General features: G+C 45.2%; 1 protein-coding gene across 4 annotated transcripts in view; it reads right to left on the bottom strand.

Annotated features, from left to right (window-relative positions):
- Window positions 1-6,703: 6,703 nt before the first annotated feature.
- Window positions 6,704-15,457, bottom strand: part of UBE4B (ubiquitination factor E4B) — a 114,550-nt gene continuing 105,796 nt past the window's right edge. For 2 of the 4 annotated variants that reach the window (XM_069479322.1, XM_069479323.1), the window contains 4 exons: window positions 14,431-14,622; window positions 9,142-9,316; window positions 8,383-8,529; window positions 6,704-8,050 (listed from right to left, as the gene is read on the bottom strand). In XM_069479322.1, coding sequence (XP_069335423.1) covers window positions 7,989-8,050; window positions 8,383-8,529; window positions 9,142-9,316; window positions 14,431-14,622 — 576 coding nt within the window. In that variant the 3' untranslated portion in view covers window positions 6,704-7,988. The remainder of the gene's footprint in view (window positions 8,051-8,382; window positions 8,530-9,141; window positions 9,317-14,430; window positions 14,623-15,457) is intronic. The other 2 variants (XM_069479321.1, XM_069479324.1) reach the window with 1 other exon arrangement.

Here is a 15,457-nt window from a genome sequence, read left to right as displayed (position 1 = left end):
TTATATTTAAAATATTTACATAAACATTCACTGTGTTTATATCTAAAAATTAACCCTATTTCTTTATAACCTGCTTTTCTTTACAAAAGTTCAAAGTTAAAAAAAAGCACTACATCAGCAATTTCTTTTCACCCCTGTGATGTTGACAGGTAATGTGCTCATTTTGCAGAGACTAAAAGGTACAGAAATAATTTCCAAAGAGGCTACAAACACACCGGTGAACAGTGACCAGAGATCTGGTGACCAGATAAACCCTGACAACCACCAACCAACCATCTCTCTCCACCCCTCCCTCTCTCTCTCTCTCTCTCTCTCTCTCTCTCTCGCACAGCCCCTGCACCGACAGAGTGTCAGAGTGTCGAGGGCTCACAGGGCTGGAGACACCACATTCTAGCGCAGTCCAGTCTGCCTGTCCACTTGCTACCTTTTAGTTAGCGGCAATGGCTCTAACGTGCTTAGCTTTCAACAAAACGGCATAAACAATTTAAACAACTGGAAAAAGCGATACAAAAGGATCGAAGATTTAGAGACTGTCTGCTGGAAACCAGCAACACCACGGTTCCTTTATCCATCCCGGGATCCCGTGGGGTTTGGAAATGACTGAAGCCAAGCTCTTGCCCATGCTTCTTTATTCCCTGAGACAAAATACTGCAAGTAGCTACAGGCTTTGAGGACAGGGAGAAAAGGATGAGCCCCAGTGATTTCAATTAGCTGCTGTGCAGCTGCAGGCAAGTAAAGCAACCTCTCCGAATTTCAGCTTCTTCATCTGTAGAGAGAGCTGGATAACGGTATCTACACAGGGTTCTTGGGAACATTAGATGAAGTTGAAATCTCTACTCCCCCGAACCCAGTCCCGGAGAGGCCAGAATAGAGCGGGCGGCAGATGGAGCTGAGAAACTGCGTAACGACGGAGAAATCCATGGGGAGACAGAAAGCAGCTGGGCTCTGGGGTAGGAGGCGATGGCAGCGTGGAGCCAATGGAGTGCGGCTTGGCTTCGGGTGGAGGGGAGGTGGGGCAGGCTGTTGAGTCATGTCCTCTCCCTCCCCACATTGCCTCAGGCTGATCACTGTCCGGTCCTGCACCTCCCCCAAGCAACCGAGGGTGCAGGAGCACTATTACGGGGTGCAGGCATCTGGCTATGGTGCGGGAGGAACAGATGGCAGACATTGGTAGACAGGCTGACCCCAAGCGTTCCCTTCTCCCTGCCATTCCCAAAGCTCTAGCTGATTACAATCCATGTAAAAAGCTCTTGGAAATGAGCAATGCTGGGAAGAGGTACAGGACATTTTCTTGAAAGGCAGGGTGACCTTTAGGGATGGCAGTGGGGACTTATGAGGGCTATAATTTAATGCCACCAACTCTGCCCCCTCCAATACAGGTACAGACACACACACACACATACATGCACAAACTCATACACACTCACCAGGAGGGCACAAGCTAAGGCCTGGGATTTGCCTCGATCACTACACGTTGCCATTACCGTCCGGGTAGTAGCTTCTAATGCCCAGGGGAATATGAAGTCATGAGAAAATAACCAGACTTCTAAGGAGTAGGTGAGCCGGCCGGATGTGAGAGAAAGAGCGAGGGAGAGAGAGGCAGAAGGATCACTTTCATGATGACTCCAGCGCCAACCACCATCTAACTGCAGCCACATAAGGTCCCTGAGTGAGAAGTCCCCACCTGAGCTCAGTCAACTCGGGAACCATGTTAGATAGCAACGAAATTATAGTTTCTGTTTTAAGCCACTAGATTTGGGTGATATGTTTAGCAGCAAGATTTAGGTCCTCAGAAGTGGGTGCTGCTGTAATGAAGCATAATGCATGTGGCATTGTCTTGGGGACAAAGGGACAGGCATAGAAGTTCAGTGAGGGGGCTGTTAGTGACGCCTGAGGGCCTCAAACAGGCCTTAAAGGAAAGAGAGTCAGTGTTATTGGAAGCTGGAGGAAAGGGACCCTTATTAGGTAGAGGTGGAGATTGTGTCAACAGTTGTGTGTAGTGATGGGGAGAGAAAATGTACCCAGTGAACTCAGTGATGTAGGTCAGGAGACGTCAAGGCAGAATAATGAAAGTAACACTTGGCTTCTTGCATTGCCTAGAAAATGTGTGAAGAGCTGGCAAAAATTAAGAAATGGCTTCTGGGCAGAAATCAAATACAGGGCACTGTTAGGAAAACATCGAAAGATGAGGCCAAGAATGTGGCTGTAAAACCCTTTGTTAAGACCTCAGAAAGATTTCAGGGTTTCATAGGCAACCCCAAACAGAGAAGAGTTTACCTTGAAGAGACTGTGGTTGTGCTTTTTGTCTAATAGAGTAAACTCCAAGAAGATTCATAGAAAACCCACAAAATTTTAAGAGAATCGGTCTGGTCAAAGGTTAAATGAAAAGGAACAGAAAAAAACATAGCAGGATAAGAGACTTTTAAACCTCAACCTTTTTTTTATGAGCAGGAAACACACTGAGAAGGCTACTTAGTTGCAAGCTCAGTTTTTTTCTGGAAAAGAAAGAAAAAGATTCAGAGGAAAAAACCAAGAACCCAGAGGGTAGAGCTGAGAGCCTTGGAGAACAATCCCAGGCTGGAGGACTGAACGCTGAACGAAGAACTGGTGCAATGAGGCAGCTGGATTTGAATTACTATTGACCAGTGACTCCTTGACACTTCCATTTTCCAACTTTGTGAACAGGAGCATCTGAGATGGTTTTCTGATGTCTGTTCCATCGTTGTGTGTGTGTGTGTGTGTGTGTGTGTGTGTGTGTAGATAATTAGTATCTTTACTTCATAGATCTTTTGATTCACAGGATTGACACTCAAGGAACTGTATCCAAAGTCCCATCCAATGAATTTCATCTGCATCTAGACTTGATTTGAATGACGAGATGCTGGACTTCAAGCTGATGCTATAATGGGATGAAATTTGGGAGTCTTAGGGGAAGGAATGAATGCATTTTGCAGTTAGGAAGAATATAAATTGTTGCCAGAATGTGGGGGAATGTGGCCAATCTTATTTTGCAAGATGGTCAGAACAATATCTCCTATCCCAGATGCTCTTCTTAGCAGTGTGATCTTGACATGGCTGCCATCCTGAGCTGGGCTCCACGTTCCCTCCGCTTAAATCCAGGCAGGCTTGTGACTTAGACTGAGGTGACACTATGTGACCTCTAAGCCTAGGTTGTAAAAGGCAGTAACAGTTTGGTTACTGTCTGGTTGTCTTGGAAGCTTGTTCTTGGAACTCTAGAACTGTGGGAGAGAAAATCACTGTTATTTTATCAAGCCACTCAATTTTGTAGTGACGTTGTTGTGCAGCAATAGATAACTGATACAACTGGAATGACAAATATATGAAGAGATTAATTCATTCAACAAATATATATATTTTTTAATTTTTCAAATCTTAATTTTTAGAGATGGGGTCTTGCTATGTTGCCCAGGCTGGTCTTGAACTCCTGGCCTCAAGCAATTCTGTCTCCTCAGCTTCTCAAAGTGCTGGAATTACAGACGTGAGCCACTGCACCTGGATTCTCAACAAATCTATTGAGCATTTATTCTGTGCAAGGCATTCTTCCAGGTGCTGAGGATACAAAACACGAGAATCTCTGCCCTCACTGGGCTTACATTCTAGTGGGTGAAACAAGTGAATAATAGAGGATGTGAGATAGTGATAAGTGCTAAGGAGAAAGTGCAAAGAAAGGGAATAGCAAGGGACAGCAAGGTTGGGTGATTAAGTTACAATTTGAAATAGGGTGGACAGGGAAGGTGATATTTGAGTGAAAACCTAAAGCAAATGCAGAGCGAAGGACCCATGTGTGTAACTGTGGGAAGAAAATTCCTTTTAGAGGAATTAGCAAGTGTAAGGGCCCTGGCAGGGGTGGAGAGCCAGGAGGCTCAGACATCGGCCGGCCTGGAGTGGCCATGCTGTGCCGGAGTGAGGGACGATTTGTAGGAGGCAAGCCTGGAGAGATAATGGGCGGGAGTGTATTGCCTTCTAGGCTATCGTAAGGAGTTTTTTTCTTTTGAGGGCATTGGGAAGCCATTGGAGGATCTGGGGGACAGAAGTGACATGATCTTAGTTAAGTTTTAACAAGCTCATGCCAGCTGCCGTTTTGAGAAAGGAGGACAAGGGGGAGACAAGAGGACCAGTGCTGCTGCTGCTGGGATAGCCCAGGGCGGGGCACCAGTGATGACTCAGACCATGTTGACAGCCACGGAGGCTGAATTCTGGGAGCCACCTTGTAGGTGGAGCTGAGAGATTGTGGACAGACCTGGTGTAGGAGGAGAGGGCACCAGAGGTGTCAAGGGTGACGCCACTGTTTTTGGCCTGAGTAACTCGGAAGGATGGAGTTGTCATTCACTGCAATAGGGAGGCTAAGAGGAGCAGGTCTGGGGGATGTACAATGAATTCAGATTTGGATACGTTAAACCTGAGGTCAGCTGAGATGTCCAGTGTGTATAGTACAGGAGAGCAGCTGGGCTGGGGATAGAGATTTGGGGTCAAGGGTTAGTGGTGATGAATGAAAGCTGTGAGATCCAAGGCATCTAACCATTTAAACTGAGGGTTAAGTTTAGAGCTCAGCCAGGGCCAAAGTCCCTTCCAAAGCTATGCTGCTTTTCCCTGGGCATTCTGAACTATTCTGGACGTGGACCATTCTGGAATGCTGCCATGCAGCAGGAGCAGTGAAGAGATCAGGCTCTCAAGCCCAGATGGCCTGGATTCACGTGCCAGCTTTACGGCACCATCTCCTTCCCGTGCCGGTTGAGGATTACATGAATTCACACGTGACAGTGGCACACACAGAGTATGCTCATGGAACGCAGATTATTACTACCAACCCAGGACGACTTCCGTTCAGCCCAACGCTAGTGGTACCAATGTCAAGCTCACAGGCTACTATGGATGTTTCTGCAATCAAAAACTTAACTAGTCAGATAGGGCCTATTTATGCCACTTTAGCACCCCCCCAAAAAATCGTGAAATTCTATTTTTTTGAGACAGAGTCTCGCTGTTGCCCTGGCTAGAGTGCAGTGGCATCATCATAGCTCACTGCAACCTCCAATTCCTACGCTCAAGTGATCCTCCTGCCTCAGCCTCCCAAAGTGCTGGGATTACAGGTGTGAGTCACCACACCCAGCCAAATTCTGTTGTATGTACCAAACCCAAAGGTTACGAACAGTGAACAAAGTAATGTGCTCAGTTATTTTTTCAAAAGATATCCTATCAACTCCTCTGAAAAACCCACACAATAGTGAGTCACAAAACGAATAAGTTATTTTAATCATCTTTCTCTCAAGGATTCTCTTCTGCTGATCTGATTCTCAGATTCTCCTTCTTATTTGACAATCTTCCTTTCAGCCAAGACCTACTTTTAAAATATTTTGGGATTTATTTTAATATCCATAATTAACAGATTGAAGGCAAACACATCAACCTTAAGACTCTAAAAGTAGAAATCCAAAACATCTTCCCCCTAGAGACAGTACAGGCAGGAGACTGGCTGCATCTTGCCCTGCCTGGCAGAAGATCCTTGAAGCTTCCAAATTGTGAATATTCAAAATGACAAGAGCATATGGGGGTATAAAGCAGCATCTTATTACATTCAGGGGAGATTCCTGGGGGAATCAAATGACAGGATCTGTGCCTCCTGAGAGTTGATATCTGAGCAGAGGGGAGAAAGCAGTACACACTTGTGAGATGAATAAACGACATCAGGCAAGATGCCAGTCAACATCATCATTTTATAGGTATATATGTACATTTAGTAAAAAGCAAACTAACAAAAGTATCTGCACAGTGGGATTATGGGTGATTTTTCATGTTGTTCTTTTTGTGTATTTATTTATTTTAGAAACAAGATCTCACTCTGTCGCTCAGGCTGGAGTACAGTGGCATGATCATAGCTCACTGCAGCCTTGAACTCCTGGGCTCAAGGGATCCTCCTGTCTCAGCCTCCCAAATAGCTGGGACTACAGGTGCAAGCCATCATGATTGGCTTTATTTTTGCTCATTTATAGTCTAAAGTTTTTGCTTTTATATATATATATATTTTAGTTCAAATATGCTTAAGAGAAGTAGTAGACAAAGAGGCTAAGGGCATGGGCTCTGGAGCCCAGACACCTGCTCCTCAACTAATTGGCCAGGTGACACTGGGCAAGTTACCTAACCTCTCCACAGCCCACACTCTGATCTATTTAAAAAAAAAAAACAAACAGAAAACAGAGCTAATAACACTGTCTTCCTAGAGGATGAAATCATCAATGTCAAGGCCTTTGCACAGTGCCTGGCACACAGGAAATGCTATGTAAGTGCTCACTATTATTTGTTATCATTGTTTGTTACTATTATTATAGGAGCCGGAAGAAACGGCTTTCTAAACTGGAGCGCCTAAGAAAATGCCAATGAAACGGGTTGGACTTGAGTGAGAGTCTTGAAGTTTGGGGAAAAGATATTCGAGGTGGGCTAACCATTGAGAAAGGCAGGAGACTGAAGATGTTTACAAAGCTCAGCCCCCTCAAACCAGCAACGGTGAAATGAGAACCAAATGTAGCGTCAAGGCTGCCACAAATGAGAAAGTTTTATTTTAAAAATAGCAAGTCCTAATTGGCTCCAGGAAAAGATAATTCACCACATGCAAACTCCTTCGCCTCTTTTTTACCTACCCATCCACCCCCCTTCTTTTTCCAACAAAAAATAAGAGACTCAAAGAAGATTCCTTCTGAATGTGTATCACCATTTATTGTAGTTTGCGTTAGGAATTGAACAGAGGACATCGTCTGTGGAGGGGGAAAAAAGGAAAAGAAAAAAGAATGTTTCTGTAGACTTAATTTCTTCAAAACACTTTATGGTTTCAAATCCTTTTTTACCCCAAGGGAAATTCAAGAATTCAAGTATGTTAGGTAGGGAGCAGTAATACAAAAAGTCTTATGCTTGTGTGTGCGTGTGTGGGTGTGTCTGTGTGTGTTTAAACAAGCAGACGTACTTCCACATTCTTGCACCCCTTTGCTTTGGTAAGGCCAAACCCCAAAGGACACATTGTACAAATGACCCTGCCTCCAACTCACACACTCAAGGGTAGAGAAATTTATTTACCCTTATATGATAACTGTAAAGGTTTCAAACTGTCACATAGCATTGAAAAAACCAACCATCATCTCTCCCCAAAAAACCCTAAGTCACGTAAGTCCTGATACACCTAAACCCCTCCTTTGCTGCAACTGTTCCTTGGATTCCTAACGGGGCTTATGATAAGGACCAGAGCAACAGGATTCGCTTCATTCACTTGGTTTAGAATAAAAAAATTTAAAAGGGACATTTCAAAAGAAAAAAAAAAACTGAAATTCAAATTCTGAAAATATCTTGCCTTTTTTATTAATCATGTCATCTAACACCAATTAAAAAAACAAATATGTGAATATGATATAAAAATACGATCCCAGGATTAACACTTTGTAGCAGGCACAGTTATCTCACAGAATATATGTTTGGAGGGCTGGGGAAAGGAGTTTATTTTTGTTTTCGCTTCTCTTTAAAAAAATCCACAGCAGTGCAAGTAGGGTCAGGAAGGGAGACGGGGGAAAAGATTCTTTAGCAGCAAAATGTCCAAAGTTCTCTAATCACAATCAAATCAACGGATACTGGATTAAAAAAAAAAGATGAAGGGATGCTGCCCAGACCCACTGGCCGTCACTAAAAGATTTCTGCCGCAAAAGCCCCAAATGGTGACATATGAAGGACGTGCTTTATTACACAAGCAACCATAAAGCTTGTCCCTCAAGCTTTTGACCATGTTTGTCACTTAAATATATGTACAGGAATCGGGCTCCTCTTCTCATGGCGTCCTTTCGGCTCTCTAGCGTTTGGTCACTCTGGGTGGGCTCCGGGGTACTTGGCCACATTTGGCCTCCAACATCTGCACAGCAGGCTCCCCACTGCTGCCGCTCTGCCCGCCTCGCTGGCCTTGGCTGTTTCTAGCAGAGGGTGGGCGAAGGGACGGCTTAATGATCGCTGTTCTGTTTCTCTCTCATCCATGCTTGAATTTGTTCTTTTAGTTCTGGCACTGAGAAAGGAAAAAGAAAGGGGGGTTAATCCCCAGACGGGAGGGCTCCTTCCTGAGACATGACGCTTGTAGTTCTGTGTAAGTCGGAAGAAAAGCCCATTCATCCCCTCCCCAAGCTGCGGACGGCAGAAGATGTGGGACATGGGAAGGAAGGACTAGACGGCCACAGTGAGGAGGGGCAAACAGCATTTTGTGTCTTTCCCATAGTGTCATAAAATAGGTAGTTTCTGGATTTGGTAAATTTCCCTTTTGGTTAATTCCTGACGCACGATTTTGGCTCTGCCTCTTGGTGCTGATGTCAGCACTGCAGCTCACGCTGTGCCCTCCTCTACCTGGTTCCAGCATGCTCTCTGTCAGCGTCTGGCGGTTGAAGGGGTCCGTGGGGGAGTTGAGCAAGTGGCGCAGAATGATGGAGCGGTCCATGATGGTGCCGGAGGGTAGCCGCACCGGGTCAGTCATCAGGGTGTCCATCAGAGGGTCTGCAGAGACAAAGCAAAGCAAATTCTGATCTAATAATAGAGACTGAAACTGAAAAGAAAAAAAAAAGAGAGAACAAAACACAGCCCCTCCTACCAGGGAAAAATACATCCAAAGGAATAGCAATCAAACAGCTCCCGCTAGATCCCCGAGTTTAGAAGGAAATCAGCCTCAGATAAAGGCACACACATTGCCTTTTGTAGAGGGAAAGTCCCCTTTTGTCAGCTACCGCTGGGAGGAGGGAACAGAGAAAAAAGACCCAGGGACAGACGCAGCAGCAGGCCCCACAGGCTCTGCAGCGAGGACAGCGGGCCCTTTGTCTCCGGACTTCTCGGAATCCTTTGAAAACGTGAATCCTCACTTGCAAAGGCAACTCTGCCCTTAAAATCCTCAGGGTTGTTAAGTGGTTTGAAACCAGGTTAAGGAGGCTTTTTTCTCCCTTTTAATTTACAGTATGAGCTAAAAATAGGCAAATGTAATTTAAGATAAAGTGCCTCAAAAAGCAACTACAGCACACTATTAAAAAGTTAAAAGAGAACAGGAAATCCTCTTTTAATGTTATACATTCGAATTCAGTCAAAGAATTCAGCAGGAACAAAAGCTGGTCCACTGGCCTCTGAACTCATCGGGAGCGTCGCTGTAGTCGATTTCCGCGCGTGCGTTCTTCGCCACTATCTCCTCTACCTTCTCCGCGAGAAGTTTAAACTTTTCTATCGCTATGGTGGATTTGATCCCTGCCTTCCGCATCTTTGAAATGACTTCTTCGAACAGTTCCTTGCTGTAGGATCTCTGCAAATAGGGAAGGGCAACACAGGGCATGAACACCTTCTAGGCAGACAAAGCAAGCTGCAGAAAATATCCCAAGTATGATCCACTGTGGATTTTTCCCCCCAGGAAGCCCTAAAATTATATATAATTACATATTTTATATATTCCAGTCTTTATCCATTTATAGCCACATAAAACTATGTACTTTTTATATACTTATAAATGCATAAAGACTAGAATCCCACGTGCCAAAGTGTACAAGGTCATTCCTTCTGGGGAAGGCTACAGGATTGAGGCAAATGGGGTTTTCTGAATTTTTCCAGCTAGCTTGCATTTCTTTTAAAGTTTAAACATTAAAGAGAAGAGGAAATCTAGTCTATTCTAGTCCTTGCAGGGCACTGTTCCCTGAGAGGAGGTGGAAAATTCAGGTCTCTTCCACAGAGGTAAACATGGTAAAAACAGGCCAATATTGTTCATACTCAGAAGGAGCTTTCTTCTATTCCCCACCAAGCCTTCCTTAGGATCACTTAGTTCAGCACTCTCCAGTGACATCAGACCACCCTGATAAAAGCATGAATGGGCCTAAGAGCAGACACCATCTATGTGCCCGAGAGGGGGAGGGGTGGATTAGAGGACAAGTGCCCACCACGAACCCAGACAAATCTGGACTTGACGTCTGGCTCTACCAACTACCAACTCTGTGGTCTTAAGCAAACCCCTAACTCTCCTGAGCCCCAGTTTCTGTGGATGTGAAATGGGCATAGTAATGCCTAGCTCGCAGGGGCCTAATTCACATAATCAATACTACTCCAAACATCAACGTATACCATGTTTTGCATTTATGGCAAAATATTTATGGAAAAAGCATTGACCACTTGTTGATTTAGAGACAATGACACAAACAGAAGAGGGGAATGATCTATGACAGGACCACAATCTCTCATCATATCCAGTGACACCAAAGTACTTAGACCCAAAGTAAGTTCCGCTGTTCAACAGGCAAGTGTGGCAGGGTTTGTCAAGATCCCACCCCTACGGTGGAGAGAGGTGGGCATCTGCCTGTCTCTCCTCTAACCTGCAGGGCTGTGAGTCTGTAAGAATCGGCAAGGGTGACACAGGCCAGGGCTGGACGCAGCTGGCCTGTGTCGATCAGGACCCCTGAGCATGCCCCCCCACAGGGCCCCCAGTGCGAGCTCACACTGTCCACTTCCGTGGGGGCCCAGCACCTGCCTCCCCAGCACTCGCCTCGGCCTGAGGAACTTCTGCCCTCGACCTTAGGAGCTGCTTTACTGGGGGACCTGGGGGCACACTACTGCTCTCCTTTTCAGCTTCTGCTCTGAACAACGTCACTTGTCATTTCTATTCTCGGATTCGTATCAACATCTACAGTATGAACTCGTCTCGGTATTTGTGCTCTTTTAGAGCACTGGATTGAAATTCCCCAACCTTTCTTCTTTCTTTTGTCAACTTCAGTTTCTAAGTAAGTGCACATGCTCAATTTCTCTCTCCACACACACCCACGGCCCTCACCAGCCATGCAACTGAGGGAGAGAGGGGACATGGCGAGGTGGCCATCTTCAGAGTACCTCAGTTATGGTTTTCTAAAGCTAAATTACTATATTAATTCTGCAAATACTTTATTCAATGCCTACTTGCTATGGGAAATGCAAATCACAACCACAGTGAAATAGCACTTCACTCCCCCTAGGATGACTACTTAAGAAACAAACAAACAGAAAGTCAACAAGTGTGGTGAGGGAGTGAGGAAATTTGAACCCCTGTACATTGCGGGTGGGAATGTCTGGTGGCGCAGCAGCTGTAGGAAACATTTTGGCGGTCCCTCAAAAAATCAAACATGGAATTACCATATGAGCCAGCAATTCCGCTCCTAAAACTATATACCCAAAAGAACTAAAAACAGGTGTTCAAATACTTTTACATGAAGGTTCATAGCAGCATTTGTCACAATAGCCAAAAGGCAAAAACAACCCAAATGCCCATCAATGGATGAATGGATAAATAAATTGTAGTATATCCATATAATGAAATGTTACTCAGCCATAAAAAGGAACGGAGGACTGATACATTCTCACATGGATGAACCTTGAAAACACTATGCTGAGTGAAAGAAGCCAGACATAAAAAACAGATCAGTGGTTTCCAGGGGCCAGGGCAAGGGGGACGGAGACAGGAACTGTTTTATGGGTATGGGTTTTCCTTTTGGGGTGATACAAACGTTTTGGAACTAGACGGACGTGGTGGTTGCACAACACTGTGAATGTACTACATGCCAGCAAATTGTACACTGCAAAATGGTTAATTTTATGTTATGTGAATTTGAATTTCACCTCCATAAAAAAGAAAGAAAAACTTAAACAAGAAAATTAAGCAATAAATTTGTGAGATGCAGATTCAATATTATGGGAGGTTAGAGGAAGGAGTAATTAACTCAGGAAAGATTGCATGGGTAAGTGTGACTTCAGATGGGCTCTTCTTTATTTTTTTTTTAATGGAAAATGGTGTTAACAGACAACGTTCCATGAACACCAGGTATGCCAGTCTGCCCATGGGATCGGCATCTGCCTGTAAATGTGCGGTCAGCGTGGCCATCGGCACCACCTGAATCACTCCAGGATCCCCCATCCTGGGTCCTTGGCTCCTGGGACCAACTCTGTGGTCCATTCCTCTGACGGGGGAGCTGTCCCCTCAGTTTCTAAGTGTCAAGCTCAGTGGCTCTTCATCTGGGCACCTTTTTGTCAACCTTCTGGACACTTATCTTCAGGCCACTCTTGGTATATAGGGTGAGAAACCTCTCAGCTTCTTTCCTTGAAAAGTTCTCACCTTTTTCTTCCTGTCTTCCCAGGAAAACAAGACACACCAAACCAATCCAAAGCAAGCTAAGATCCTGCCTCCAAAGGAGAAAACAAAATTCTACTCCCTCTCTTCGGGTGCTTTCTAGCCTTCCATCCTGCCATCCTGTGCCAGAACTCTCTGCTAAAACAAGCAGGCAGGCCCCGGTCGGCTCACAGCAAGCAGAAACAGAAAATGCCCCTGATCAGCACAGACAGCACACTGTGACAGGAAGCAAAATCCCTGCTTAAAATGTGCTTTTCTCTCCGTGTGTCACTGGCACGTGCGTTTGCTTCATGAGTCTGGAAGAACAGGGCCATTCGGATATTCAAGGAGACCCGTGTGCCACTGTGCAGAAACAGCTATCAACGGCTCTAGCCAGGTGCCACCATGGGCCACCACTACAATCCATAGGCAGTGGAAATGTTTTCTTGGTCACCAAGCAAAGGCAGCTTGAAGCATTCCTTTGTCACCTGCTCAGTGTTCATTGTCTCGCTGGGTGTGCTGTGCTCATCCACACTGCAGACTTTGTCGGTGTTATGTTAACTGCTTGTGGCAGCCACAGTGAGACCTCCGGGAGAGGGGGAGCATGCCAAACAACTCCCACATCTCTCACGGGGGAGGCGGGAGCTCCCCGGGGACGCTGGCTGCATGACTCCATCTTGATCATGGGTAAGCGAGCGTTTCCGTGTTCCTTCTCTCACTACAGACTTCCGTTTATCTTCCATTCCTAAGTACGTGCAGTATTTTATACTGTGGGCTAGAAGATAGTAGGTATTTTAACATCTCCCCAAAATAACTACAATTTCCTAACCCCCTCATTTGCCACGCTACTTTTTATGGAAAAACTGCTCTAGTCAGGCGTCGCTCTGCGAAATGCATCCTTCCGAGATTCACGGTGGTGTGGACGTCAGAGCGGACACTTACACACACCGGATGGTGCAGCCTGCTACACACGGCGGCTGTCGCTCCCGGGCTGCACACCTGCACAGCACGCACTGTACTGAACGCTGTGGGGACATGTAACACGGTGGCGAGTATCTGTGTACTGAAACATAACTAAACATAGAAAAGGTGCAGTAAAAATACTGCACTGTAACCTTGTGGGACACCATCATATGTGTGGTCTGTCAGTGACAGAAGTGCTGTCACATTATGCATGACTGTATGCATTTATCTCCCACGGCAGGCACTTGGTTATAACCTCTTCCCTGGCTTGTATCAAAAAGCACCTACATATGTGAATTTTACCTCAAAGCTGTCATTAAAAAAAGTACCTAATATTCTATTTTAATATTATTTCTTTGGATGAGATATGGGTAAAGAACCTTCTAGAATACCTGAGACATGAATATTTGGATAAATAGTGTGAACAAAGATGGAGACACAGAAACAAACCTGGCACTTTCTGGGCATTTTAAGTGGACATCAGAGAGGTCAAAAATACGTGCTCAGGGCCACACTGCCCGGACATAAATCTTGCCTCTATCCCAAACTAACTCTTAGAGCTGAGAAAGCTATTTATCTTCTCTTTGCCTCAGTTTCCTCATTTGAAAGTGAGGAATTTAACAGAACCCATACGATAAGATTATGAAAAGCATTGCGAAACGTATACGGTTAATAAACACTGGCCGTTACGACATTGAGGATGACGCAGAACAGAAGCCCACGGGAGGCAGAGAAGCCCTTGATGAGATTACTAGAAAATCACCTGGAGACTGGGCAGAGGCAGCTTGGACTAAACTGGCTGCTGCGGAAATGAGCACGTGAAACACTGCTCACAGGGGTACACAGCATGAAGAGAGGGAAGAACGTACAGATAACGAGGACGTAACCCTGGAAGACCACGACAATGACAGCACCGAGCAGGAGACTTGGGAAGAGGATTTGGACTCCCCGAGAAGATCGGGCTCTTTGGGGAATGTAATGGATTTGTCGAGTAAGGCCCTTGGCAAGATGAGGTAAGAACTCCCCTGAGAAGGATCAGGAGCCTAATCTGCTCTTAACACTCAAAGGAAAACAACCAAGTCATCTTTCTTTACCCCAGACAAGTTTCCCTCCCACTGCGGTCATTATTTCCAGTTACATACTAAAAAATTCTCAAATCACAATTTGAAAAGTATCACCATTTTCCTTCATTGCACGTGGGGAAAATCCAGGGATGGGTGGACGTGTGATTGCACACTGTCTGCCAGTAAATCCACAGAGAGGCGAACGCAAACGGCCCAGTCCAGCAGCCTGAACCCCAGCCTCGCCCTGAGAGGGCCTTGCTCCGTGGCACTGACCTGGTCGTCAGCAATGGCTTTAGCAAACCGAGCACAGTCCAGCTGCAAGTAAATATCCGTCAGTTGGTCCAACAGCTTCTTTGGTTCAAAGCCGTATTTCTCAGGGTTTTCTACTTTCAGGTCGCGGCACTTGGGGCCACAGAGTTGCTGAAGATTAAAGTTCAGCATTGCAGCCAATCGGGGTCCAAGTTCCTAGGAAATCACAGGATAATAGGACAATTCATGCTGTGGAGACAAGTGAAAAGGACCAAAAACTCCCACTTCGGTGGGGGAACAGGAATTGGCTGGATTACTCTTTAAAGAATCCCTTACATGTGCTGTGCACCAGATGCTGACGGAAGACAACACTGTATTCACTCTTCTTTCCTCCCCATTTCTGATCTGGTAATTCTAATACTTAATGGAATGTTGCAGGCTGATGGAATATGTGTTTATAAATTACCAACATAAGGCCAACCTTTTCTTTAAATTTATGCTTTTAATTAAAAAAACAAGTATCGTTCCAAATTCATTGGAATGGTACAAGAGAGAATTATTCAAATTCCACCATCATCTGAGTCACAAAAGTTTTTCAGTCTGCTCCTCTAACCATTGCTTCATGCACTGTTTTTCCATAAATTTCAAAAGTCCCTTGGCCAGGGGCACGGTGGCTCACGCCTGTAATCCTAGCACTCTGGGAGGCCGAGGTGGGCGGATTGTTTGAGCTCAGGAGTTAGAGACCAGCCTGAGCAAGAGCGAGACCCTGTCTCTACTAAAAATAGAAAGAAATTATATGGATAGCTAAAAATATATATAGAAAAAATTAGCCGGGCATGGTGGCACATGCCTGTAGTCCCAGCTACTCGGGAGGCTGAGGCAGTAGGATCGTTTAAGCCCAGGAGTTTGAGGTTGCTGTGAGCTAGGCTGACGCCACGGCACTCTAGCCTGGGCAACAGAGTGAGACTCTGTCTAAAAAATAAATAAATAAATAAATAAATAAAAATAAAAATAAAAAAATTAAATATATATATATATATAGAAGTCTCTG

Source organism: Eulemur rufifrons, chromosome 8 (assembly GCF_041146395.1).
Source record: "Eulemur rufifrons isolate Redbay chromosome 8, OSU_ERuf_1, whole genome shotgun sequence".
Taxonomy (NCBI): Eukaryota; Metazoa; Chordata; class Mammalia; order Primates; family Lemuridae; genus Eulemur; species Eulemur rufifrons.
Note: the sequence above shows the minus strand (reverse complement) of the source record. Positions and strands in the feature narration are given on the sequence as shown.